Source organism: Acomys minous (assembly GCF_964271855.1).
Source record: "Acomys minous genome assembly, chromosome: 17".
NCBI lineage: Eukaryota > Metazoa > Chordata > Mammalia > Rodentia > Muridae > Acomys > Acomys minous.
The window spans coordinates 14,530,644-14,556,270 of NC_140500.1; the positions used below are offsets into that span (position 1 = coordinate 14,530,644).

Consider the following 25,627-nt stretch of genomic DNA (forward strand, 5'->3'; position numbering starts at 1 on the left):
GCTCAGCTGGCAGCTTACATGACCAGTGTGTACAAGGCCCTGGGTTGGATCCTCAACAGAGAAACCAAATCAAAACAGATCCAGTCAAATCGGGAGCCTGTCTCCGGCTCTTAGCCACCACAGCATTTGCTTTCCTCACACAGAAAAGTAGTAAGAGGGTTAACTTAAGGAAACAGGACAAACAGGACCGCAGTTTCGCCAACCCAATTACAAGGTATCCAAAAACAGCTTTGAGAAAGCAACTTCTACCTAATACAAAAGCCACAGATTATATTTTGGGTAGTGAACAAAAAGAGCAAGGGAGAGACCAGGATAAAACAAGAAAAAAAAATCCATATCACATACAGTGTATACAGATACTGCACGTAGCCCTCAGGGCCAACCAAACACAGGATCCCACCACTCTTTGCTGTCGGTGGACCAAATGACTCTAGCCCAATACACCAAGGAGTATTCTGTGTGCACCACAGTCTGAGAACGAAAACACAAAAGAACTCAGCCAAGATACTCTCACATGCTTTTTTAAAAGATTATTTTGAAGAGTACACAAAATGCGGGGTTCCATCCCATTTATACACAGGTACAGTGCCGTGTTTTCCTCATAAATACCCCCATTATTCTCCCTTGCTCCCCCTCCACTTGATTCTTACTAGCATTTTTTTTCCAGTGCTGGGGATGAAACTTGGCTTTGTGCATGCTAAGTAAGCATCTACCCCTGAGCTACACCCCCTTTCTGCACTTTTATTCTCAGAGAGTCACAATCATCCACGTTGAAATAAAACAAGCAAACAAAAAGAGCTAAAACTACAAATGCCTGGCGTTTAATTATGCCTCTGAGAAGATAGCATTCAAACAGTCGGGGTACTTTCTTCAAAGTAAATTAATCCTTCAGGGAAAACATATCTCTCTTTTAATTTCAGTATTATGTACACAGTCCAAGATAGATTGTATCAGTGTTCTTTCCAGCAGCCAGTGAAGGGTAAAAATAAAGACATGACGTCTCCGGTGATCTAAGACACAGGCCGGTTTCAAGGTAGCAGACTAGAAACTCTGAGAACAAGGGCCCTGCAGCCCTCTGAAAACCTCAAGCTGGGCATCTGAGATACCCTTTCCACCAAGCCAGGAAAAACAGCTGCCTCCCCTCTTAAGTGATCAGCCAATAAATGCTTACAACTTAGTGTTTAAATTTTTAAGGAGAGCCACAATTTTTTCCAAAGCCCTAAATGATTAAAATTTGCTAACGAAAGAATAATTATGCTTTGTTTAAAACAGCACAATTCAAACAGCAAGGTCCCCTGCTGTGTGACACCACCACCGCCACCACCCCGTGCGATTCAATTACCCATTTTCCTTTTTTTTTTTTTTTTTTTTTTTTTTTCCCCTTTCCTCTTCCACACAGGAAGAAAGAGAACACCTGCCTGGCTAGCTCACAGCTGCAAGACTGCTATCAGCCCAGGCCACTCACTAACAGTCCTGCAGACCCTGGCTCCCCCTCTGGTCCAGCCCCAGATAGCAGCGACGAGTGCTAGAGCTCAGGGAAGGATGCTCGGATGACCGGCCCTCCCCCAGAGACCCTGGCGACAGGCACTCAGACCTGACAGTCACCGTCGCGCCCCTCTGCCTCCGAACCGGCCCCGCGCGCCTCCAGTAGTCTCTGCCCCGGGAGTCCCCGGGAGTCCCAAGTGTCCCCGACCCACCCCCCGGACGCCCCTTCCCACGTCCCGGGCGCTGCAGCCTTCCCAGCTAACAGCCAGGCCCCATCGTGCCTTGCCTAGCCTCGTCTGCCCCTCTCCCCAGGCCAGGCCCTCCACAGCGTGATCGCCGGGCTACAGGCTCCTTACCGGGGAGCTTGAGCGCCCTGGACAGCACTGTCGCCATGGCGGAGGCCCCCCGTGCGCGTGCGCGCGCCGCGTCCTGCCGGGAAGTGTAGTTCGCTGCAGGCCGCGCGTCGGGCTGCGGGCGGGAAAGGTGTGACCTGCCGCTAGCCAGGCTGGGAGGAGGCGCCCGCTGTCGCAGGTCACCCGGCTTGGCACAGCGCCAGGCTGAGTCGCTTGTGCCTCAGTAGTCGGTAAGCGAAGCCATCTCTCCCCGACCCGTGTGCGCAGCCCCTGGAATAAGATAACGATAGTTAAGGAGGCTCAGGCTGTGAAGTTCGCGTGGGTTTGGAGTTGACAAACTGGATTTGAAGCCTACTTGCGCTATTCACTGCCTGAGCCATCTTGACAAGTCGCTGAGCGTTGGCTTTGTTTGTCTGTCTGTCACGCAGCCAGTCAGTCTGACCAACTGTTTTTGAAACAAGGGTCTCATTGGAACCTGGCTTTGTAGGTGAGGGTGGCCTTGAACTCCTGATCCTTCTGCTTCTACTTCCAGGTTTGTTTGTTTGTTCATTTGTTTAGCTTATCTATGGCCGGTTGTCGTTGCTCGTTCCTTTCTGAGGCAGACAGATCTCTGAGTTTGAGACCAGCCTGGTAAACATGGAGTTCCAGGCCAGCCAGGACTGCATAGTGACAGCCTGTCAAATACATACATACATACATGCATGTATACATACATACATATTTATTCATTTTAAAATTATTATTTTTGAGATCATATAGTACAAACTGGCACAGAATTAATTGGCTATGTAGTTGAAACTGGCTGGAACTCCTAACCCTCCTACTGTCACTGCGTAAGTGCTGGAATTACAGAAACGCAACACCACACCTGGCCGGCTCGCTTGAAATGAAAATGATGCTATCTCCTTCTTGCGGAGAGAATTAAGCAGTACCATCCTGCTAAAGCACACGACTCCTGGGTCTCTTCCTCATCTTAAGTGCAGACGGGAGTGTGCCGAGGCCCTGGCACGGGGTTCTTGGTCTCAGTTCCTTCCGGGTATCTACTTACACTCTACCTGCTGCTCCTGGCTCGCAAGGTCCAGCAAACGGGAGCTGACTGGTTTCTCACTCTCAGGCAGCAAGAGATCAGCATTTCAGCTCAGAAATACTGAAAGCATTAGCTTGAAACTGAAGCTTCTTACTTATCTGGTCGTGTCTCCCCACTGTCTGCTGAAGGCTGATAGTCAGCCCCAGGTTCACAGAAATTGTTCTGAGAGTCAAATGTAAAGTTATGTGTTAGTTCTTTTTAACATTTATTGTGTGCATGTATGTGTGAAAGTGTGAGTATATGCATACTTTTGAAAACCTGTACTTCCTTCCACTGTGTGGGTGTTGGGAATTGAACTCAGGTCATCAGTCCTGACCCCAAGCACCTTTTACCACTAAGTCACCTCACAGCCCCTTATGTGTTAATGCTTTCAGTATTCTATATAATCATTGAAGTGTTTTCTGTTTGCCACCTTCTCTGGATATGCCTAAAAGCCACACTACAAGTCACAACAAGCCAGTGGCTGCTTGCCTGGTATCAGAGTCACTCATTAGAACACATTCAGAGACACAAAGTCTGATGTCAGTGACCCTGGAGTGTGAGGATATAGAAGGACGGAAACTAAAGCACCCGGGCAGGGAGGTGGCCCGGAAGAGCAAGTTTACACAGGGTAGAGGAAGGAGAAAAGTCATGCACTTTCCACTGTGAAAAATGTCCCTGCTTATATAAATCCAAGTGAAATGAAATTGGGCACATTATAGATTGAAAACTTTGTAGCTAGGCATGGTGACACACACACGGTAGAGTCAGCACTCAGGAGGCTGTGGCAGCTTGGAGTTCCAATTCAGTGCCACCTGGGTTGTGTAAGGAGATTCTATTTGGGGGAGGGGTTGTTGGGGGAGGGGAATCCAGAGAGATGTTTCAGTGGTGAAGTGCTTGTTGGGCAAGTAGGACAACCTGCGCTCAGATCCTTAGCACTCCATAAGAGCCAGGTCTGGTTGCATTTTTCTGTAGCCCCAGCACTTGTTTGGGGGACAGGAGAATCCTGGGGTTCTCTGGGCAGTGAGACTGTCAGAAACAGTGAGTTTCAGACTCAGTGAGTGTGCTGCCTGGGTTTTGTCAGGCTGACAGAAGCTCGGATCATCTGGGAAGAGAAACCTTAATTGAGAAAATGTCTCCATCAGACTGGCCTATGGGCAAGCCTGTGGGGCATTTTCTTGATATGAGAGGGCCCAGCCCACTCTGAGTGGCACCATCCCTGGACAGCTGTATAAGAGCAAGCTGAACAAGCCACGGAGAACAAGCCAGTCAGCAGTACTCCTCCTGGCTCCTACTTCAGTTCCTGCCTTGAGGTCCTGCCCCAATTTCCTTCAGTGATGGACTGTGAGCTGGGGGGTTGTAAGATGAAATAAATAATTTCTTCCACAAATTAGTTTGTTCATTAGTTTTATCACACCAGTAAGAAGCAAAGTAAGACCATGTCTCAAAAACAAAAAAACAAAACAAACAAACAAACAAAAATCTTTGGATTCCATATGCATAATCACACACATATATATGCACATGACATACCATATGCAAATATGAAAATTTTAAACTTTGCTTTAAACTCTATGGTTATTCCAAGTGCCCTATGCATACCTACACACTTAAACACACCCAAGGGATTCCCCTTAATCTATATGACATTTCTACTCTCTTTCTCAGCATCCCAGCTTTGAACAAGAGATTTTCAAAGGGAAGCAGATGCCGAGCATCTGAACATCCGTGGCCTTCCTGGCTTTGTCCCCTTCAGATGCCTCCTTCTTGTCACATTTTCCCCCTATTTGGGCATAAAAAATACAGTTCCTAATCAGATTTCTCAAACTTAACATGCTTTCTTCCTCTGCCCCCCCAACCCCAATGTATTTTCTTTGTTTGGGTTGGGGGAGGGGGCTGTCTTTGAGGGACAGAGTCTCACTCTAATCCAGGCTTGGAATCCACTGAGTCTGAGGAACACGGGTCCTGCCTCTGCCTCCTGACTTTTCTCCCAGTATAAAAACAAAACTCAAAGCAGTCCCCAAGGGCATAAGGATCCTTTCCTCTGCCACAGAGAATGCCTGTGAGTGTCTCTCTAGTCAGCAGGTGGGCTGAATAGCTCGGATGCCAAAGCACCCACTGAGATCACTGTAGAAAGTACAGCTTCCCCAGGACTCCCTGGCTTCCAGACTTGGCTGGCCTCCAGGGAAAGTCAAAGAAAGGTGACTGGAGAGGGGTGACCTGGAACAGCCTGTCACGCCTGACAGCCCTGCCTTCTCTGAATAGAAAATACTGTTCTAGAAATCACAGCTGAAGCCACATTGATCCCAAGGGGGAGTCCCAATCATTTACAGGAGGAACCCACCCTTGTCAAATCGTGTCCTCTAACACTTCTTATTCTGTGAACACCGTAAACACTTCTGTTGGTCCTGACCCTCCTAGTGGGTTTCCTGACTTCGTCTTGGATGCAGGACCACTGAGTCCACCGGCAGCTGCCACCCATCGCTCTCAGTATCCTGGGGCTGCCAGGGTCTCTGCCTGCTCTCACAAGGCTTGTGCCATCTCTCACCTACCAATATCACATCAGGGGTTAGTGCTGTGAAAACATGGAAGCCCTGTGTGGCCATGAAGAGTGGCTCCTCTTCCTAGGTTACAACTGATTAGGAAATTGCGCACACTCTTCTGTCTATTCTTCAAGGTCAAACAGAGGATTTTCATTAGCCCATTCCAGTTGTAGTGGGTGAAACAACCAAGGGAAAGCAATTGCCATAACAAGCAACCTCAGAAACAGATAGTCACTGATGTTAGAAAATCCAAGTTTCGTAGCTAGTTAAGTCACAGAGTAGGGGCGGGGCAGGCAGCGGTGGGGCCTTACTCCTTCTGTCTAGTGTTTCTACACCTTAGGGCCTCAGGGCCCTCTTTGGGGTCATTGCATCCCAGCTCCCGCAGTCCTGGAAGGAAAGAAAATGCGTCTGAGAAGCATATACTCAGCTTCTGTTATGTTAAGAGCCTCTCATACTTATAGAATACAGGCTTGACGGCTGTGGCAGCACACATCTCTAGTCCCCGTGCCTGAGAGACTAAATCAAGAGCTACATAGTGAGTTCCTGGCCATGATAGAATGGTATAGTGAGACTAGGTAAACTAAACTAACTATGCTAGGCAAACTAACTAAATAAAAAGAAGCTTAAGCCCTGGGGAGTGGGAAAAGATTCCAGGATTTGTTCTGCCAGAGGCTGAAGCTTTGTCCCTGAGCTGAGTCTGTCCTCCTGGCTTAGGAAACTTGCCACTGTGTTTAAAATAAAGCTGTCCCTAGGGGCTGGAGAGATGGCTCCATGGTTAAGAGCACTGGCTGCCCTTCCAGAGGGACTCAGGTTCAATTCCCAGCACCCACAAGGCAGCTCACAACTGTAACTCCAACTCCAGAGGATCCGACCCCCTCACACAGACAGACAGACATGCAGACAAATACCAATGCACATAAAATAAAAAATAAATAAATCATTTTTAAATTGTTCTTTTAAAAAGTAAAAATAAAGCCAGGCGTGGTGGCGCACGCCTTTAATCCCAGCACTTGGGAGGCAGAGCCAGGCGGATCACTGTGAGTTCGAGGCCAGCCTGGTCTACAAAGCAAGTCTAGGACAGCCAAGGCTACACAGAGAAACTCTGTCTCGAAAAACCAAAAAAAAAAAAAAAAGTAAAAATAAACCTGCCCCTAGAAGCAGCTCCTTCCTCTGGAGTCAATTTTCTAAAAAGCCATGTACCAGCTGCTGTACTGAGTGAGGCTAACTAAAGAGATAGAAGCAGGCATCGGTAACAGGGAAGAGACCTGAAAACAGAAAGAAAAAAACGACAGCAAATAACACACAGAGCAGGAAGATAGAGAGAAGCCAGAAAAGCAGCCAAGCAAAGAACATTTTGGGGTTAAAGGCAAATGTCACGGAACTGGAGAAATCCGTCTTGAATCAGGAACTTGGAAGAAGGTGGCGGCCTGTAGCTTGTCCGCTTCTAGGGAACTTGAGTCTGGCCTGAGTAGCACAGCTGTAGAAGGACCAACGGATTCCTGTTCTCACAGTGTTCTTTGATAAGGCCTAAAGACTCGCCAGCTCACATTGATACACACCTAGGTTTATTCAGCCGAAAGGACTTTCTGGAATCCAAACTAGTAAGTGCTTTCTAGGTCCTGAGATTTAAACAAAGGTTCTTAACAAGTCCCCTAGCTGGGACACATGTATGAGAAGAAGGACACAATTAAGGACAGATCCACCCGAACCAAGTGAGATCCGCCCACCCACGCGCACACACCTTAGCATTCACAGGGCTAGCTCAGCCATCTGTCACCCACTTGAGTCATAACTTCAAGTGGGCGGTGATAGCTACTACTGAGGAGCCCTTATCACCCCTAAGAGAACACACTGGTTAGGGCCCATGTTCATCTTGCACCAGACTTTATCAGTTTCAGAAAAATAGTTAATTAATGATCAAGCAAATTGGAACCTGAGCAGTTGTTTCCCTGATGATGTAAGAGCTGGGAGAGAGATGTCATGACACAGCATTTCTCCAAAGATGAAAAAAAAAAATCTGTTCTCCTAGGTCTTTGCTTCTGGCCTCGTTGGTGTTTCTTTTTCTCCAGTAGGACACATCTGGGTCTGTTCTGCTCTGGGGTTTTCTCTTCCTTCCATCTTTCTAGCTCTCCTTTGCTATTAACTTTGGCTTGGGCTAAACTCACCTCCATCCTCCTAGGCAACTTATCACTCCATGCTGTGGAATTCTCACACAACGTTCTTTACGTCCTTCTTCCAGTATTAATCCGTTTCAGTGTCACAGCAGGCCTGTGGTAGAGGAGGTCATTCCAGACCTTTCAGTGAGGCTGACACTGTTTTAGGCTAAGCTGCTCACCTGATGATGTGCTGATTCTATGAGATAGGAATTTAACAGAGTTTTGTTTTTTGTTTTTGTTTTTGGTTTGCTTTGGTTTGCTTTAAAAAAAAAAACAAACAGCATCTCACTGAAACTCTCTATGCAGCCCAGGATGGCCTTGAACTCACTCCATCTGCCTCTGCCTCCTGAATGCTAGAATTAAAGGCACGTGACACCATGACCGGCTATTCTGTCTTTTAATCACCAGCAAAGACATTACATAACACATGTGCTAAAACCTATTTCTGTCCTTGTCACATATTAAGCACCACAGCTTAGAATCGGCTTTAGAATCCGTAACCCAGGTGTCCAAGGAAACACTATCTGAAAGGTATCTTTGAGCTGGAGGTGCCTCAATGGTTTGGAGCACCTGCTGCTCTTCCAGAAGACCTGAGTTTAGTTCACAGCAACCACATCAGATGATTCACAACCATCTCTAACCCAAGCTTCAGGGAATCCAGAGCCCTCTTCTGGTCTGGACACACACATAGCATACACATACACATCAACACACTTAATAATTAATAATAATAATAATAATAATAATAATAATAATAATAATAATAATAAATATAAGACTGGGCATAGTGGCACATGCCTGATCTCTGAGTTCAAGATCACCCTGATCTATATAAAGAGTTTTAGGACATCTAGGGCTACATAGAATGATCCTATCTCAAAAACTAACTAAATGGTGGTGGCAAGTGCCTTTAATTCCAGCACTTAGGAGGCAGAGGCAGATGGATCTCTGAGTTCAAGACCAACCTTGTCTCCAAAGTGAGGTGCAAGACAGCTAGGGCTACACAGCAAAGCCCTGTCTCAAGAAGGAGGAGGAGGAGGAGGAGGAGGAGAAGAAGAAGCCCCCCCAACTAAAAATATAAAGAATTAAATGGCAGGGGTGACCTTACCAAAAAAAATGTTAATTATATATAAATATATATATAATATATATATAAATAAATATATAATATATATAAATATATATATATAAATAATCCTTAAAAAGCCAAGTAAATAATCAAATACCCAAGAACTTCAATCCCACCATTAAAAAAAATGAAAAATAAGTATGCCTAATTTCATGGCAAAGGGCTCATTGGAATATAGTCTCAGAGATTATATGTAGAATTCTAGATGGGCATAGCAGTGCATGCCTTTAATTTCCAGCACCTGGGAGACAGAGGCAGGAGGATCTCCATAGTTAGTTCCAGGATAGCTAGGATTATAAAAGACCCTACCTCAAAAACAATAACAACAAAAGCTTCTTCTACTGAGAAATGTCTATTTCTTACCTATTTTTATTACTTGGCTTTGAACCATGAAACTCTGTTTTCTTGCTTCAGAGACTTTCTTTCCCTCCTGGGTGGAGGTGTAGAAGTAAATGCGAGTGCACAAAAGACACAGAGCTAACTGGACGAGACCAAGTAGATGAAGCCAGCACGGCGGTCTATTCAGATCTTGGCCTCTGACTGGAATCCTTCTGCTTTCTCCCTTTGTACTAAGCAGGATCGTGCTGGAAAGAGGTGCCTACTGCGGTGTTGCACACAGAATTATTGTCTCCAGCTCCCCTGCAGGAAGGTGAGGGAAGATTAGAGGAATATTTTTCTAGGGCCTGCGTTGGACAAGAAGAATTTTGGCTTCTGGGATTCATGTTGGGAAAGAACAAGAGGCAGGTGGCAGGTGGTAGGGAGGAGATCAGAGGCACCTTGGTTCTGAGGCTGCTTCTAAAGACCCCCAGTGTCTGTTAATTCAAGTTATCAGGGTGTCGACACACTAGTTTGGAGATTCATTTTCTGACCTCCAAAAACATCAAAGTAGCATAAAAACCTAATCTCTTAGGGTTGTTTGTTTGTTTGATCTGTTTTGTTTTTACTTTGTCCCGCTATGGTAGCCCTGGCTGGCCTCAGCCTCCTCTCCGGAATGAATCCCCAGTGCCGGGTGTAAAGGCACAAATCACTATACCCAGGGGATTTAACCCAGGGCTTTGTGCAGGCTAGAAGAAGTGCTAACCAACTGAGCTACACCATAGCCTCAACTTAAGCTACCTGTCCTTAAGTTATAATTTAAATAAAAGTATGAAAGAGGAAATGGGCAAGTAATTAGTTTAAAATGCAATTTAAAGACTTCTGTGGGGTGTGTGTGTGTGTGTGTGTGTGTGAGAGAGAGAGAGAGAGAGAGAGAGAGAGAGAGAGAGAGAGGGAGAGGGAGAGAGAGAGAGAGATAGCACGCATCATACCAACCTGTCAAGAGTGACTATTCGGGAAGTATGCTGCTGTGAAAGTAGTGTGGCTACCCAAAGGGAAATGTTCATTTATTCTGGATGAATACTTAAAACTATTTTTTAAAAACGAAGTCTCATGATGCAGTTCTGGCTGGCCTAGAGCTCACAGTGGTCCACCTGCCTCTGGCTCCTGAGTGCTGAGATGAAGGAATGCGCCACCATGTCTAGCTAAAAGTAGCAAAACTTCTTCGGGAATTACAACAGAACAAACACAGAAAGCAGCTCCGGGTTGATGACTCCCGTTTGTAAACCTTCCATCAGGAGACAGGGAACTCCACCGCCAGGGGTGAGGCTTTCTTGTAGCTGCTCTCTTAAACTCTCTTTCATTTGGGATGTTTAGGCCTCAACCTCCCAACCTTACGTAGGAGAGAGATGGTTAGTGGGGAGAGGGAGACCCTTTACTTTTTCTGGCTGTTCAGGGCCAATTGAGTTCTTTTGGGCTATACCTGTCTCCGCCAACAGCACCAGCCAGGAGTCTCCTCCCAACTAATGCCCCCACCCCCTCCCTGGCCCCCAAAGCTTATGTCTGCTCCAAACTACAATACTGTCCATCTCTGGTCTCTTCAAACTGCTGTAGGCCACATGCCAACACTGAATACTCCACTAGCTCTCTCGCTGCTCTTATTTATAGCCTCAGAGCCCTAGGCCACACCTCTCCTCGGGATGCGTGAGGAAGGCCTTACCAGCTGGCAAAAGCCAGGCAGCTCACGAGACAATTAACAGGTGTGGACAAGCTAAAGCTCCAACTAAAATCCCACACTTGGGATTATAACAAAAACATATTTACATAACACACCTGAGTTTACAAAGAAACCAAAACTTCCATTACATTTCTTTTTGGGGGGGGGGGGGGGGCTGGTTTCGAGACAGGGTTTCTTTGCGTAGCCTTAGATGTCCTGGACTCGCTTTGTAGACCAGGCTGGCCTCAAACTCACAGCCTCTGTCTCCCTGAGTGCTGGGGTTACAGGCAGGCGCCACCACGCCCAGGTGGGAGGGTCTTTCTAAACAAACAAAAAACTGTGTTATTAAAGACAGAGTCACCAGAAAGAACTTTTCCTTTTTTTTTTTTAAAGTCTCTGTTGGGCTGGGGCTCAGTCTATAAAGGGATTGCTACACAAACATGGAAACCTGAGTTTGGGTTCCTCTGCCCACATAAAAGCCGGGCACAGTGGTATGCACTTAAAATCTCACTCAGGGACTAAGGTCAGGTAACCAAATGCTGCTAGACTGCCAGCCTGGGACTCACTATTGCAGCCCAGGCTACTCTCAAACTCGCTGCCATCCTCCTGCCTTGGGATTACAGGCATGACCCACTACACCTGGCCGAAAGTATGTTCTACCACAGCCATTTGCCAGCCTCGGCTCTTAAGCGCCCTCAGGTCGGTGAAACTCGTTCTTTTTTGCAAGCCTTCCCAGTTGCAATGTGGTCATTCTAGTCTCCTATCTGCTGCTTCGGGGTCACTTTCCAGATCTGCCACACACTCTATCACTACCCCAGACAAGTTCAGGAAACACTGAATTAAGGAAGTGGAGAAGGGTGACCTATAGAGTTGAGCGAAAAAAGCAAAGTGCAAATTAGAATGCATAGCTGTCTTAGTTAGGGTTTTATTGCTGTGAGGAGACACCGTGACCACGGCAACTCTTATAAAGGACAACATTTAATTAGGGCTGGCTTACAGCTTCAGAGGCTTACTCCATTATTATCATGGCATGGAGCATGGCAGCCAGCGTGCAGGCCAACATGGTGGCCGGAGATGGAGCCAAGGGTTCTACGTCTTGTCTACAGGCAGCAGAAGGGGACTGTGTGCCACACTGGGCATAGCTTGAGCATAGGAGACCACTCCCACAGCCACACACTTCCTCCAGCAAGGCCACGCCTATTCCAGCAATTAATGAGTCAATTTAAATGTAATGAAAGATTGCCCAACACTTTTATTAACCTGTTACGCCAAGACGTGCTGGTTGAGCTTCCGAGTCCATCTGACTGGATTTAGATACACCTAGAGGTGTGTCTGGGGAGAATTCTCAGAGAAATTTAAATGAGATGGAAGGCCTACCCAGAACGAAGGTGGCACCACCCCCACAGAACAGGTTTCCAGGAACCCAATACAATAGGGAGAAAAGGCAGTGAGCGGGTAAACCCACTCCCTGCTCCCTTGTGTGGAGAGTCCCAGTCCAATGAGCCTGTCCACGGGAGCTCCACCATGATGACTACATTCTCCTAAATCATGAGCCAAAAAGAAAAAAGAAAAAAAAAATCCTTTCTTTAAGTTGCTTCTGATGTGCATTTTGTGACAGCAATAAGAAAAAAAAAAGAACTAATACAAAAGCATCCTCGAGAGTCGAGTTTTCTTTGGCCTTCAACTACCCTCATGTCTCTTACCCATCATTCTCTGCTGAGACAGCCCAGAACAGTTCAGATCTCTCCTCCCCAAAGCAAGTCACAGAAACCAGAATCATCCCTGAAGCCAGCTAACCCCAAAATAGTTACATCCCCTCTGTCTTTCTGAATAAGAACCGACTATAAATAAAGTCCCGATCAAGGGCCGCCAGGGCTCTGCTGTGGCTTCTCTTTTGGCTTCCTGGGCTTTGTGATATCCATCAAAGGAATTCAATCAGTGCAAACACGGAAGTTAGTAATTTACTTCAGGGGAGAGAGGACTCTCAGGGCAAGAGTGGCCCAGGCTTTGCGGTGCCCAGCGAGTCTTAAGAACAGCTTTTCCTGGGGGCGCTTTTTCCTGTCCAAGTGATTGATGAGCTCATCTATTGAAGGAAGCGTGGTACCGCAATTGTTCTCCATCAGAAAGCCTGTGGCTGGATAACCGTCTTGTAAGGTTAAGATCCTTTTGTATTAGTGGGCTTTCAGTCAGCTCAAAATGCCATGTCTCCACCCAGGGACAGAGGTATGACTCCAATTCCACTCTTTCCACCAGCGGTCTTTTAGTTTGGTTGGGTTTTGTTTGCTTGCTTTTTTTCAAGACAGGTTTCTCTGTGCAGTCCTGGCTGTCCTGGAGCTCACTCTGCAGACCAGGCTGGCCTCAAACTCAGAGATCTCCCTGTCTCTGCCTCCCAAGTTCCTGGATTAAAGGTGTGCACCACTGCCACTGCCACTGCCACCACCACCTGGCCCCAACAGCCATCTTATAGTTTCTGTTCTAAGTTGTACAAACTGCCAATTATGAATGAGGGATTTCCCCGATGACCTCCAAGCCTGCGAATATCTGTCACTAGGGGCCAGTGAAATGGTTCAGAAGGTAAAGGCGCTGGCTGCCAAACCTGAAGACCGGGGTTTGATCCCAGGATTCCAAATGGTAGAAGGAGAGAACTGGCTCCCAAAAGCTGTCTGACCCCTAAAACATGCCATGGTATATTCTGTACTCACGCCAGTATGAAAACACACACACACACACACACACACACACACACACACACACACACTGTTTTTTTTATTTTAAATAAACTAGTTGCCTAACACAAATTGTTTGAATTTAAGTTGTAAAACACCCCCTCCCAATTCCAGAACTAATCTGGCCCCACAACCAGGAAGAAGAAATGTTGTGACTGAAGAAGGCCAAGTAGAATGCAGTCAGGCCTTGCTGGTCACCTGCCCTCCACCCACTGCGTTAGCTCCTACCCTTCCTGTCCAATCTCAGATCGACAAGTCTGCCCACACTCCATCCAATCTAAGATGAAAAATGGATAATTTACCTGGGTCTTTGGGTCTTGGGTCTAAAGGCTCCCATGTGAAATAAAATTGCAGTTAAATAACTTTGCTATGGCCTTCCTCATGTTAGTCTGTTACCAGTTCATTTTAACTGTTTCAAATTTGAACATCCAGAGGGAGATGTTGAAGTTCCCTGGAGGAGGGCAGGGTAAGCATCCGAGAGCAGAAACCAAATATCACCGAATATGCTTTGTTTATCCCATTGACCTTGTGAGTATGTAAGAGGCTTTTGTAATTATAAGATAAAACTAGGCAGAGATGCGAAGACAGCAGTCCCTCAAAGTTAAAAGCAGGTGGTAGCTTCACTATAGAAAGGAAATCAATCTGAGGACCTTAAGCCCCAGCAAAACACAAGAGAGAGCATCTGTGCTCTTGCGGATGACCCAAGCTCAGTTCCCAGCACCCGCACTGGGTGGCTCACATCTCCAGCTCAGGAGCATCCCAAGCCCCTTCCACAGGAGCCTGCAACTCACAGGCATATCCACACCTCCATCTTGGGGTTCAGAGGCAGGACAAGCAACTGAGGGGCCTATTTAACCAAAGCAGACCTGGGCTCCAGGTTCTCCCAGCATCCCTCAGTCCCTACTTGTTACAGAGCATGGCTGGCATACCGTGTCTTCTCCAGCCTGAGGATTGGGCTTCCTCTCCCCCAGAGGCTTTTCACTATATACTCCAGACATTTTGGTTCTCTCTCTCTCTCTCTCTCTCTCTCTCTCTCTCTCTCTCTCTCTCTCTCTCGCTCGTTCTCTCGCTCGCTCTCTCGCTCTCTCTGTCTCTCTCGCGCGCTCGCTCGCTCACTCTCTCTCTCTGTCTCTCTTTCTCTCTCTCTCTCTCGCTCTCTCTCTCTCTCTCTCTCTCTCTCTATATATATATATATATATATATATATATATATATATATATATATATATCACTCATACACACAAATAAAAACAAAGTATTGTTTAAAATTATATCTTTAAAAAAACTCAGTGATTTGATTGTTCCTCTAATAAGATGTGCTATGAGACAATGTCACACCATACGCTAATATATTAGCATCTGTAGTTATAGATTTTAAGAATCCTCACTGATCATCTTGGAAGCTTGTGTAAAATACCTGAAGCAGCCAGTCTGATGGCACATGCATATAGCCCAGCGTTCCTACACAGCAAGATACAGAGAGAGGGAGGACAGGAGACAAGAGGGACAGAGACAGACAGATAGAGAGGCGGGGAAGGAAATCCTTGTCCTAAAGGCAGTCCCTGACCTGGAATGTACCAAGTTGCATTTAAGATAACCAACAGCAAGCATTTCTTCCCTTGAAGCCAGCAGTTCCTATGGGCTTTCCACAGGACTTCCTGGGGGAGGGGGGTCACTAACAGCTACAGAGGCTCCCACCGTGGTGGTGAGGTAATATATTTTGTGGTGAACTTTTTTCCGCCACTGCTGCTTCATTCTAAGAAGATTCTTTTCTCAGATAACCCTGGGCATGCTGGTTCACACCGCCATCTAATCATCTGAGAGACTGAGGTGAGTTCCAGGGCAGCCTGGGTGACACCATGAGACTCAAAAAGAAACAAACAAAAAAGGCCCCATTAGTGGTGACAAGAAGGAAACGTGGCAAGTGTGAAGATTGTGACATTAGGGGTTTCTTCCTAGATGTTAGAAGACTTGAAGAAAAAGAAGACAGGTGGATCTCTGAGTTCAAGGCCAGCCTGGTCTACAGAGCTAGTTCCAGGACAGCTAAAGCTACACAAGAGAAACCTTGTCTCGAATCCCACACCTTTCCCAAAAAAAGGATGAGAAAGTGGGATTGTGGGGATTGCTCAGGGGAAAGACTCTTCCTCCAACCAGCTCCGACGCCCCCTTCTGGCTTCCACAGCATCTGCACAGGTGGCATACATACACAATAATATGATAATGCTAATATCTTTAAAAAGAAAGAGCGAGAAAGCAAATAGATGGGCTTAGGTTAAGCAGACAGCCTGTGGCACTGTGGGAGGAACACATGTTGCAGGGTACCTTTTAAATAGGCTCCTGTCCTTTATAGCCACAGGGCAGAATCTGCTGAAAAGCAGTTCTGGGCTTTAATCACCAGCCTTGCAGAGTTCAAGGAATACTGCGCAACAGCCTGACTGGCAGGTCTTGTGGCAGCAAGGTCAAGAGCCTCCCTGCTGTGATAACGGTGAGATTCAGAGACCAAAAAATGAGCATTTTGGGTGGACGCACCTGGCAGTCTCCATTTGGGCCCATCCTCCCCATCCTGCCCATCCTGCCCATCCTCCCCATCCTGCCCATCCTGCCCATCCTCCCCATCCTCCCCATCCTGCCCATCCTCCCCATCCTGCCCATCCTGCCCATCCTCCCCATCCTCCCCATCCTCCCCATCCTCCCCATCCTGCCCATCCTCCCCATCCTCCCCATCCTCCCCATCCTGCCCATCCTCCCCATCCTCCCCATCCTCCCCATCCTGCCCATCCTGCCCATCCTGCCCATCCTCCCCATCCTGCCCATCCTGCCCATCCTGCCCATCCTGCCCATCCTCCCCATCCTGCCCATCCTGCCCATCCTGCCCATCCTCCCCATCCTCCCCATCCTCCCCATCCTGCCCATCCTGCCCATCCTCCCCATCCTCCCCATCCTCCCCATCCTCCCCAGCCTCCCCAGCTCCCCATCCTGCCCATCCTCCCCATCCTCCCCATCCTGCCCATCCTGCCCATCCTCCCCATCCTCCCCATCCTGCCCATCCTGCCCATCCTGCCCATCCTCCCCATCCTGCCCATCCTGCCCATCCTCCCCAGCCTCCCCAGCCTCCCCATCCTCCCCATCCTCCCCATCCTCCCCATCCTGCCCATCCTCCCCATCCTGCCCATCCTGCCCATCCTGCCCATCCTCCCCATCCTCCCCAGCCTCCCCATCCTCCCCAGCCTCCCCAGCCTCCCCAGCTCCCCATCCTGCCCATCCTCCCCATCCTCCCCATCCTGCCCATCCTGCCCATCCTCCCCATCCTCCCCATCCTGCCCATCCTGCCCATCCTGCCCATCCTCCCCATCCTGCCCATCCTGCCCATCCTCCCCATCCTCCCCAGCCTCCCCAGCCTCCCCATCCTCCCCATCCTCCCCATCCTGCCCATCCTCCCCATCCTCCCCATCCTCCCCAGCCTCCCCAGCCTCCCCATCCTGCCCATCCTCCCCAGCCTCCCCATCCTCTCCATCCTCCCCATCCTCCCCATCCTCCCCATCCTTCAAACTGACAAACGCTCTTGGCTACCCTTGCAAAAGGAGAACACTTCCCAGTCCGTGGGAAAAACCAGAGTAGTTGTCACCTAGAGCAGGGCTTCCCAAAACGGTGTTAGTCTCTTTGTGACCTAGCCTAATCTTCCTAGCTACTTCAAACTATGGTGGATTAGTCACCGCAGAGCTCAAGTTCTGGTGTAAGTATCTTAATTTATCTCAAGACGCACTCAACCTAATGGCCAGTCAGTACTCCCTAGACATAAAAATGATACAATTGTATCCTTTCTGGCAACACAAATGATCACAGAAGACATTATGTTATGGGAAATAAATCAGAAGTGGAAAGGCAAAAATGTGCAGGATCCACTCTGATGTAGAGTCTAAAGTGGTTGCCATGGAGACAAGAAGAGTGGTGGCTAGGCACAGGGGCTGAGAGGAGGGGAGAGGCTGGTCAGTGAGTGCAGAGCAGCAGTTAAATGGGAAGTTAAGTTCTGGAGCAAAGCTGTAGTTTAAGAAGTAGGAGAAATACTTTTTGGATTTTTGGAGACAGGGTCTTGAGATAAATCCCAATCCTAGGCGGACCTGGAGTCACTATCCAGGCAACCCCAAGTTCGTGGCAATCCTGCTGCCTCACCACATCAGGCTTGTTATACAATACTTCAAGTGAGTTAGAAGAAAGGATTTCCAATGTCACCACCACCAATAAATAATAAACGTCTGAGGAAACAGATATGCTACTTACCCTCATGTGATTGTGACTTCATTAGCACAAGGTGAGTCAGGCTGAGCAGTGGTGGCATCCCTGAGTTGCAGTTTCAGCTGGTGTCCCAGGCTGAGTTTCAGAACACTGAAAGTCTTCTTAACCTACTTCAAATCTTACACAAAATTTGGGGGTGGGGGCTGGTCCTGATTTGGATCTACCCATGGAAGGGAATCCTGAGAAAATGTCTATTAAGCTAGCACGTTATCTTTCTGGGGTTCAGCAGAAATTGTCCTAGAGTACAGCTTGTGGTGAATCTAGTGTACAGATTCAGCACACATTTTAATGGTCACTGCTGTGTGATGAATCATCCTCAGATGAGTCTCATAAAACAACAGCCTTTTTCTTATTCTCAGGGATCTTACGAATGAAGAATTCAGTCCAGTCTAAGCACAGTGAAGGTAAGTTTACACATTATCAGGTGCGATATGGGCTTTGGAGCACCCCCTGCTGGCCCAGGCAATTCTTGTCTCAAAGTCCAGATTTTTTTCCCCAGGGAAGAGGATCTTAGGGACTTGATCCACCGTTTTGCACTGCTAAGCAAACTCTCCATTACACAGCTATGTTCCCAACCTCATCTGGGGTCATCAACAAAGCTTTGCCAAGAGTCTCTCCACGTGGTTTGCACTTCTTCAAGCATGGTGGCTCTAACTTACCAGCCTTCTTCATAGACTGTAGTGAGTCTATTCATTCCAACGAGGGCATCCATCTAGTTTTCTGTTGTTGATGCTATTAAAGACTCTGGCCAAAAAGCACATCAGGGGAGGAAGGGGCATGCTTGACTTACTCATCCAGGTCACAATCCATCAAGGGAAGCCATCAAGAACTTGAAGCAGAAACCATGGAGGAACGCAGCTTCCTGGCTTTCATCTAGGCTCAAACTTGGTAAACTTTCTTAGATAGCCTTGGGCTACCTGCCTAGGGAATGGTGCGTCCCACAGTGGGCTGAACTCTCCCACAACAATTAACAATCTAGACAGTCCCTCACAGGCCAATCTGGTCTGAGTCCCATGACCAAGACTCCCTTCTCAAAAGACACTGTGCTCTGTCAAGTTGACAGCTAAGACTTTTTAAGACAGTTGGCATTTCTTCATAAGAGGGAGGAAGTATTACTGGTGGTCAGGGCCTGGGATGGGTGTTTCCAGGATTTGGGGCTCTTGCTCAAAGAATTAAAGGATCACACAAAGTTGCAAAAGTAACAAGGAGACATTATTTAAAGTGCAGTAATAGAACAGGTCAGATACACTGTGAAGACACTCAGACCTCTGGTTGTCTAAAGCTCCCTTTTGTGTGGTTCAAAAAGAAAGTTTGGTTATCACAGATGTAGTTTGGATGCTTTGCTATTTATTTTTTAAGATTTTTTTATTTATGTGTATGACTGTATACCTATGTGAGTTTATGTGCATCACATGGGTACAAGTATCCACGGGGGACAGAGGGCATCAGATGTCTAGAACTGGAGTTACAGGCAGTTGTGAACTGCCCAATGTGCGTGCTGGGAGACAAATCTGGGTTCTCTGCGAGAGCGGTAAGCACTCCTAGCCACTGAGTTCTCTCTCCACTTACAAAGATTAACTTTGGTTATGTGTATGTGTGGAGGAGGCTAGAGGCATTGGATCCTCTGTAACTTGAGTTACAGGCAGTTGTGAACTGCCCCATGTGGGTGCTGCAACCTGAGTCCTCTGCAAGAGGAGTCCAAGGTCTTAACTCCCAAGCCATATCTCCAGCTGGTTTGCTATTTTAATTGATAAATTAAGTTATACAATTATTTCCTCTAGCCCAGCAGTGTTGGCACACACCTTTAATTACAGCACTCAAGAGGTAGAGGCAAATGGATCTCTGACTGCAAGGCCAGCTTGTTCAACAAGCAAGTTCTAGGACAGCCAAGGCTACACAGAGAAACCCTGTCTTGATGCCCCCCAAACCTTTTTCTTTTCTGGGCATATTCCTTCCTGTAACACTAATTCCATAATTTTCTTCATATACACACACAACCATAAGCATGTGATACAGTATTTTCTGTAAACGTTCACTTTGAGGACATACTTTGATCTTTCTGTGCATGCATAGAAAACCAGTTTAGGCTGGATTGGCTTTCCTGCTCTCCTACCTAGCATTAGTGGGTAAATGGAGCACAACTGAATAGAGTCTAAGTTTTCTGTCTGTTAAGGGAGAAGTTATCTCATTATTCAGAGTGAGTTGTGTATGCACTAGATACAGGCATGGGTCCGAGGTTTCCAAGTGCATTATAGAGGGGTGTGAGCACAGCCCAGTCCAAGTGGGGCCCCAGGTAGCTAAGATCTGTGCTTGCCTGCCTTATAGGGTCAGCAGATCTTTATCTGAAATTCTGATCACCGCTCCTGCCTGTACCTCAGCCGCAGGGAGTCAGGACCCAGATGCATGTGGTGAGTGACTGTGTGGGAGGCAGGAGGTGCACTAAAGTCCTTTGGAGATGCAGCTTTTATGAGTCATCTCCTACGCCAAGAGCAGAGTTCTCAGTACACAGCTGCACTGCAGTCACCCATGCTTCTGCAAATAACCTCAATAAGTGCATTGTTTCACCATGCTTGGCTTAGCACCCTTTCTTTGCTCAGTCCACACCCTATCTGGGAGTAAATGGATGTTTCTTTGTGTTTCCTGAGGAAAAGTCACGCATCACACATCCTTCAATATATTTTCATTTTCTCTTTCTTCCTTCCTTCCTTCCTTCCTTCCTTCCTTCCTTTCTTTCTTTCTTGACAGGGTTCCACCATGTAGTCCTGGCATTCACTGTGTACATCAGGCTGGCCCCAAATTCACAGAAACCCACCGGCCTTTGCCTGTCGAATGTAGGGATTAAAGTTGTGCACCACCTAATCAGCTTATTTTGAAATGTGCACTTTCATCCAGAAAAGAAAAAAACTGTGAGTAGTACAGTGAAAGCTCAAAGTCATTCCCACTACCTGGCAAGTTCGAGTCCAGCCTAGACAATAGAAGACCCAGTCTCAAAAGGCATTTAATTAATTAACTAACTAATTAACTGATGCCAAACTGCAGTTGTCCTGTGGCCTCTACCCAGAGATTCTGGTTTGTAGCCCAGGAACCTGCATTAAATCCTCCCAAATGCTGTCAGTGAAGAGCTGGGCTTCCTGTCACCTCCAGAGGGTCCCAAGCTCTTGTTCCTTAGAACAAAGAGTTGCAGACACATGAACAGCAGCAAGCAAAGAGAGGGACTACATTAAGAGAAGAAAGAGAAAGCCGGGCGTGGTGGCACAGAGGCAAGTGGATTCCTGTGAGTTCAAGGCCAGCCTGGTCTACAGAGTGAGTCCAAGACAGCCAGGGCTACACAGAGAAACCCTGTCTCAAACAACAACAACAACAAAAGAAGGAGAAAAAAGAAAGAAAGAAAGAAAGAAAGAAAGAAACAAAAGAGTGTATAAAATGACACGTCCTCAAAGAATTTCAACTCAATGGAAGAGTAAAGGCGGACAAGAGGATTCAGCAGGAAAGGCCCTTGCAGCACAAACCAGGCAACCCGCATTCCATCCCTGGCACCCACATAAAGGATAACGAGAACTGACGCCACACAGTTGTCCTCTGACCTCCATCTGTGACCTGTGACATACGTTTATACCACCACCCCCTCACACATACTATAATAAATGAATATTTTTTTTAAAAAAAAATCAAGATCAATAAGCATAACCCTATAACAACCATCGTTCATCTTATTTCCACGTACCGCCGAGCTCGGCTCTGCTGGCCCATCAAACCCTCTGACTGCAGGACCTAGGTTGGTTTAGCTATCAATATTTTTAAGATTTATTTATTTGTTATTTATACAGTACTCTGCCTGCATGTGAGCCAGCAAGCCAGAAGAGGGCACCAGATCTTATTATAGATGGCTAAGCGCCACCAGGTTGCTGGGAATTGAACTCAGGACCTTCGGAAGAACAGCAAGTGCTCTCCACCTCGGAGCCATCTCTCCTGCCCTGGTTTAGCTATCTTTACAATCTATTTCCTGGGGCTGGTGCGATGGATCAATGGTTGACAACTGTCTGACGAACCCTCTTCCACAGGTTCTCCTCTGACAGCCATGGCTGAGCCCAGGCACCGGCTGCTCTGTTTTCTTTCCTGGGATAATTTATTTTGGTTTCATTTGGTTTGGAGTAGGGTATTGTTTTCTTTTGTTTTTGAGACAGAATCTCACTAGGTAACTCTGATTTTCTCAGAGCTCATGATGTACACCAGGCTGGCCTCAGACTCACAGAGATCTTCTTGTCTATGCCTCCTGAGGGCTGGGAGTAAAGGCGTGTTGACATGTGGCAACATTCCTGGGGTGGTTTGGGGTCCTCAATATGTAGCCTTGGCTGGCCTAGAACTTACAGCAATCCTCCTGCCTCTGCCTCCTGAATGCTGGAATTACAGGTGTCCACCACCAGCAAGCCCAGTCTCCCCATGTGACTTTTTAGTAGGACCTGAATTAACAGAATTCCGATTTGCCCAGCTTTACACAGACGTGCTGACCCAGCCCTTAGTTCACCCAATCTCCAGATGTCCCTTCCATGAAGCATCCTATTCTGAGCCGCCTCAGATGCTCCTTATCATCTCTTTCTTGCCCACTGTGGGAATCATGGCTGACATCCTCACAGCAAAGGGCAGCTTTACAAGAGAAAAAGCATCACAAAATCATTTTGTCGTAGTTTTATATGACCCAGGACTTTTCAGGTGGAGGACCCAAAGACCCAAGTGACACTATCTAACTCCATGCTCAAATTACACAAAGCAGGATCAGCTGTGTAGATATGTGATTGGATAAAAGAGTGGGACCTGATGAAACAGAACGAACTGGAGATCCCCAGGGGAACCTTTCTGTTCAAACCCTTCTTGGTCTTTGGTTGTAGCAATTCTTTTCTCTTTTGGGGGGGTTGGTGATTTGACACGGGGTTTTTCTCTATGTAGCCTTGGCTGTCTCGGCACTCTCTCTGTAGGCCAGACTGGCCTCGAACTCACAGCGATCCACCCTCCTCTGCCTTCCGAGTGCTGAGATTGAAGGCTTGCGCCAACGCCCGGCTGAGGGGCTTAGTTTTACGCGGCCTTGTGCAGATAACCCCAGCGCAGTGAGTTCCTGCGTGCAACAACCACGTCACAGCTAGAAGACATCGCACAGCTAGCCATTTCCCATCCTTGGCTGCTTAACGCTCTCCAACAATGTTTCTGAGCCTGGGGGGCCGGGTGGGGGCGGGGGAGAGATATAGCTGCCCTACAGAAAGCTGAACCCTCCACTTTCACTACCGTGCTAGTTTGGGGTTTGCGTGTCAACTGTTGCCCACTGCAGCCAAAAGCTCCTCCTCCGGCGAAGGCTGGGCCCAGCACTAATCTATGGGTATAAACACGAGTCTTTAGAAGCCAAGAAGACAAAGCCTTACAGAACAGCTGACGTTTTCAGGTTTTGTGGCTAGCTTTGGGGTTCCGGTTTCTATGACTAAGCTAGGGAAAGACTTTCTGTTTTCTACGGTTTGCTTCAAAGGAAGAAGTAGGGAAACGAGAGGACAGGAAAAGGTCACTGGGAAACTTGGCTTCGGAAGCCTTCACTGGGGGCTACCATTTCCGAACTCCCACGGTGGGACACTCTCTCCCACACCTCCAGCTCCTTGTTTCCTGAACTCGCATCTCTGTCTCATTTCTTAGGATACAACCGGCATCCGTCATAGCGATCACTCCAATTAACTGTCGCCTTCTCTTTGTCGTGCTTTGCTGCACGCTTATGTTAGTTTTGTTTTTGTGGGGTTTTTTGTTTTTGTTTTTATTTTTTGTTTGTTTTGGGTTTTTTTGTTTTGGTGTTGGTTTTGGGGGTTTTTTGTTTGTTTGGTTGGTTGGTTTGGTTTGGTTTTTGGTTTTTGCTTATGTTAGTTTTAAGGGCAGCAAGGCTACGGCCCTACAGTACCTTCATTTGAATCTTACCGTACTACTTACTTTTCAGGTTACTGAGACAAAGTGCCTAACAAAAGCAAATTAAAGAAGATAGGGTTTATTTTGGCTCAGTTTGAGGGTTCATGGAGTCAGGAGCATGTCGGTCATACTGTGTTCACGGTTGACCAGCGGAGGGAAGAGGAATGCTTTGGCTCCGAGCCCTTCTCCCCTCCCCGGAGCAAGGACTGGTGGCACTCACATTTAGAGTAGTCTTCCTGATTCAGTTAATCGAATCTAAGAACTCTCTTGCAGACACACCCAGAGGTTTATTTCCACAGTTAGTCTTAATCCCATGAAAATGTCAATCAAGATTGCTCTAACCATTGAGCCATCTTTCCAGCTCCGGACCCCCGACTCCCATTTATTGATTGATTGATTGGTTGGTTTTCAGAGACAGAGTTTCTCTGTGTACCCTTGGCTCTCCTGGACTCACTTTGTAGACTAGACTGGCCTTGAATTCACAGAGATCTGCTTGCCTCTGCCCCCACAGATGCTGGGATTATAGGATTGTGCCTCCACGCCTCGCCGTCCCATTATTCTTAACAGTTTGGTTTGTTAAAAAAAAAATAAGAAGAAGAAGGAGGAGGAAGAGGAGGAGGAGGAGGAGAAGGAGAAGAAGAAATAACTGTGAGGAAAGAACTGTTTTTAGTTGTGTTTATTTGTTTTGTTTTATGTATATGAATGTTTGCCTGTGTGCCTATCTGTGCACCACGTGTGTATCTGGTGCCCCCTGGCAGAGAAACGAGTGCTGGGTCTCCTGGGACCCATGGGAGTACTAGGGGAATCTAACCTCAGCTCTCTGTAAGAACAAGTGCTCCTAACCAGTGAGCCACCTCCCAGCCCGTTAGTGAGTTTAGTTTAGTTAGTTAGTTAGTTATTCATTTCTGAGACAGAGCCTCATTTTGTGGTTTAGGCTGATCTGGAACTCACTATAAGCCCCACGATGGCTTAAGCATTCTGCAAACTTACCACCTCAGTCTTCTGAGTGTTAGAATGTCAGGCATGAGCTACCACCCTGGTCTTTGAAAAAAAAAAATATTCTTAAAATCAACATAACAAGCCGGTCGTGATGGTACATCCCTGTAATACTGACACTCAGAAGCCTGAGGCAGGGGAATGATGTTTGAGGTTAGCCTGGGCCACAAACAAAGCAACATGACAATATCCTATACATTAAATTATAATTATAATTTTTATATAAATTATATATATATTATAATTTAATGTATGTGGGTGCATCTAGTAGTCAGTTGAATGTCATAATTTTTCTTGGTAACATGTTGTTTCTTATTTGATAGTACATAAAAGCAGTGGCTCTTAAGAGCAAGTGGCATTTTAAAGTCAAGAAAGTATGAAATAATTAAATAGAGACTTATTTTACACCAGTGAGGAAATATCTGTCATCAAGCTTTGGGAAAGCCCCCTTTTATATGAGTTAACAATGTGAATATTTCTTTTCGCCAAACTTGAGGGCATTGCTGATGCTTCTGCCCAGCTCAGGCCCCACTTCCCTTTCCCAGGAAGAAGACTCGTGCTCAGCAGCCTCCGCAGCTACACGCAGTAGACAGCAATTTTGATCACAGCTCAATTAGCACCCAACTTGAGCCATTTCAGCCATCAGGTTCAAGGTACATGAACAAATGCCATATGGGCAGGACATTAGAACAAAGAAGCACCTGTCCCAATGTTCATAGAGATGCAGGGTTTGACATGTCCTTTCAGAGAGACCACATACTAAGGGATAAAAGAGGGTACAGTCTGGAGGGGTCCATGTGATGAGCTGGGAGGAAAAGGTTTATTTTTTCCTTACAATGCTCAGGTCCCATCCCATTACTTAAGGCAGGAACCTGGAGGCCGGGAACTGATGTAGAACGTACGGAGGAGGACTG

At 47.0% G+C, this 25,627-nt stretch overlaps 1 protein-coding gene and 1 long non-coding RNA gene across 5 annotated transcripts in view; one reads left to right on the plus strand and one right to left on the minus strand.

Annotated features, from left to right (window-relative positions):
- Positions 1-1,964, minus strand: part of FAM234B (family with sequence similarity 234 member B) — a 36,204-nt gene extending 34,240 nt beyond the window's left edge. For 2 of the 4 annotated variants that reach the window (XM_084765571.1, XM_084765569.1), the window contains exon 1: positions 1,842-1,964. In XM_084765571.1, coding sequence (XP_084621697.1) covers positions 1,842-1,878 — 37 coding nt within the window. In that variant the 5' untranslated portion in view covers positions 1,879-1,964. Of the gene's footprint in view, positions 1-1,766; positions 1,785-1,841 lie in introns of those variants that run through there. The other 2 variants (XM_084765570.1, XM_084765572.1) reach the window with 2 other exon arrangements.
- A 4-nt stretch (positions 1,965-1,968) lies between these two features.
- On the plus strand, positions 1,969-18,188 carry LOC311588106. The gene is made up of 3 exons (XR_014776094.1): positions 1,969-2,068; positions 15,268-15,320; positions 18,143-18,188. It is a non-coding gene; the product is annotated as an uncharacterized lncRNA (long non-coding RNA).
- Positions 18,189-25,627: the final 7,439 nt, after the last annotated feature.